General features: G+C 50.2%; 1 protein-coding gene across 1 annotated transcript in view; it reads right to left on the reverse strand.

The window, feature by feature from the left end:
• Nucleotides 1-597: 597 nt before the first annotated feature.
• LOC108515904 (collagen alpha-1(XXII) chain) overlaps nucleotides 598-2,805 on the reverse strand; it is a 184,218-nt gene continuing 182,010 nt past the window's right edge. Inside the window, exons 23-24 of the mRNA XM_017853085.1 lie at nucleotides 2,330-2,383; nucleotides 598-717 (exon numbers count right to left, since the gene is read on the reverse strand). Of these exons, the coding sequence (XP_017708574.1) occupies nucleotides 598-717; nucleotides 2,330-2,383 (174 nt within the window). The remainder of the gene's footprint in view (nucleotides 718-2,329; nucleotides 2,384-2,805) is intronic.

A 2,805-nucleotide genomic window follows, 5' to 3' on the forward strand; every position in this document is an offset into this window, starting at 1 on the left:
TAAAAAAAAGAAACCTGGCCCCTTAGCATAAAAGTGGCTGACCTGAACACAGCTTTGATTCCATCAGGCAGTGGCCCCATCCAGGCCACCAGGTGGTGCATACTGCAAATGCTATATTGCCTGGTTCTTAACCACTGAGTTCCCTGAACACATTAGGGTGCACAACTACAGGGTGCAACTCCCTGCCATGAAAAGCCTGGTAATATTTATATCTATAGCACACAGTTCAATGTCTGGCATTCAGTAAAGATTTACTGAATGAAAATGACTTCAAAGTTAAAACTGAAAGAATGAAATCTCTTTTCCCAGATAACAAACAAAGAGTTGTAAGGGGAAAATTATAGCTTAAAATAATTTGATAGAGCTGCATTGATGGTGAATTTTAAAATATACAAGATTGACTCACTATGAAGCAAGGTAATAAAACATAAGGCAAAACCCACTCTGTTTTCATTATTTATAGCAAAATGCCACAGTGAAATCTTTAGAACATGGTGAATTATGATGGATCATATATTCCTATTCCCTGCTGCATCCTGACCCGAATGAAGGGTGCAGAAATGAAGTCTCAGATTGCACCCAAGGTGCCATCTTTCACTAGAATGCTTTCATGTCAGCCAGCAGGAAAACTGGCTTCTGAAGTGCAGTGAGCAGTGTTTTCCGGATGACTGCCTCCCTGCCAACGCGGATGGACAGTGTGACCGCCACCTCAGGGGTCTGGTGTGGGGCAGCGGGGCTGTCCAGTTCCAGGTGGTGCTGAAGCCAGCTGCTTTACCACAGCTCTGGGAGGACCAAGCGGAAGAGTCCAGCAGTGACTCGTGCTTACCTGCTTGGTGCCAAAGAGGCCAGGAGAACAGGGACAGCCATGTCTGTCTATCCCGTGTGCCCTATGCCTTGGGACCTCGTTATCACCTCTCACAGTCACTGCTCTTTCTCAACCTTTGGATGTGCCCTCCTTTTTTGTGGTGAGAGCTGAGCCTGGGTCTCTGCCATTCCCTCTATGCCTTCTGCTTGCTGGTCCTGCTTCAGCATGAACTTACTGATGCCAGGGGAGGCCCAGATTGGGGACAGGAGTGAAGCTTCAGTGGGTAGGGGTCAAAGAAAGGATGAAGGGAGTTCTTGACACTGCAAAGGCCAGGCATAGAGCTTCAGGGGCTTGCCCTGTTTTGTTCACACTGTGGTACCCTGTGGGGATGCATGGTGATACTGCATTTGCAAATAAGGAAGACTAAGAGAGTTGGGCTTTGGTCATGTAGGGAGGAAGGGTTTTGGATTTGAAGCCAGGTGTCTGCCTAGCAGAGGGTGGCCCTGAGTGAAGCCCTCTGCACCTGGTGCCTCACCCCTCATCTATGACATGGGGACAAGGACCCTGAGGGTACCTATCTAGATGGGTGGTTGTCAGGATCCACAAGGCCAGCACTAGGATGGCACAGCTGGACCTGTGGGAGCAGGGCCAAGTATGGCCCATGGGAGTTGGGCCAAGTATGAGGACAGAGGAAGCCACACCAGAACTGAGTCCTAAGAGACCGAGAGAAGCTGGAGGAAGGAGGAGGAGGCAGAGAATCCAGGGAGCTAGGACAGCACCTGCCTAGGAACAGAGGCCTCTGTGACTGGGGCCCCAACCCCATCATTTTACAGATGGGGAAACTGAGGCCTGAACAGGGGAGGACTTGGCCAATGTCCCAGTGTTTTGGAGGACAGACTGAGACCCAGACCAGCCTCTTAGCTCCTATGACAGTGGCCGTCCTTTTGGTTTTCTGGTGTCTGTGGCTGAAGGGGCTCTAAGCTCCCGTGACAACTCTCACTGGGTTCATCTTCCTATCCCTGCTGCTCCGTGCCCTGTGCTCCGGCAGCACCACATGCTGCCCGATTCCTGCCCAGTGCTGTGCTGTGGTACACCAGGTCCCTGCAGAGCTGTGACCCAGGGAAGGTCCTCCCTTCTCTTGCCCCTGCCTGGCTGGCAGTGCCTTGTCTGCCAAGGGGAGACAAGCCTCCTCATGGCTGATTTCCCCACCACCTCATCCTGGGGTTCCCCCCTCACCTCCCAGCACTTCCCTTTCTCCTAGAACTGCTCATCACTTTTGTCACCCCTGTCTGCCTCCTCCAAGATAGCAATTCCTTCAGGATAGCCAACAATGGTCATTCAGCTCCCACACCGGACAGCAGAGGAGGAGGGAGGGAGGACATGTGATCCACTGGCCGTTCTTTTTAATAGTTTGATGAGGTGGCCAGCAGGATTCTGGCTGCCCACCTGAGTGCTGCTGCCTGGTCATTTATTTAATAAGAGAAAAGCAGTATTGCTATGGAAGAGAATGTAAAAGGTAGTTACCTGTGGCCCCAGCAATCCAGGGATTCCAGGTGGTCCCACGTCACCTTTCTTCCCCTGAGTGTAAAAGAAGAAGCTAAAATTAACAAGCAGGCAATTGTCAACTAGAGCTGGTTTCATAATGAGTCTCGGTGGACATTTGGGTCTTTATTACTCTCAATCTCCCGGATTAACATTTGTCCCTCAGGAGCGCCCCACAGAGGAGCAATGTGGAATCAGAAAATGGACTCAGGCTTTTTCTGAGGTCAGGAGTGAGGCTTTGGGTTCCAGCTCTGTAACTTAAATGTGCTTGGTAACACATGGCCCCGTATTCAAAAGATGCTGAAAGATATACCAGAGAAAAGCCTCCTTTTAATCCCAGTCTCAGCCACTCAGTTCCTTTCCTTGGAAACAACCAATCTTACCAGATGTTGGTTAATTCTCCCAGAGAGATTTTATGCATCTGTAAGCCTTACACACACACACACACACACACACAC

The sequence above is a fragment of the Rhinopithecus bieti genome, unplaced genomic scaffold, assembly GCF_001698545.2.
Source record: "Rhinopithecus bieti isolate Rb0 unplaced genomic scaffold, ASM169854v2 scaffold_36448, whole genome shotgun sequence".
In the NCBI taxonomy this organism is placed as follows: Eukaryota; Metazoa; Chordata; class Mammalia; order Primates; family Cercopithecidae; genus Rhinopithecus; species Rhinopithecus bieti.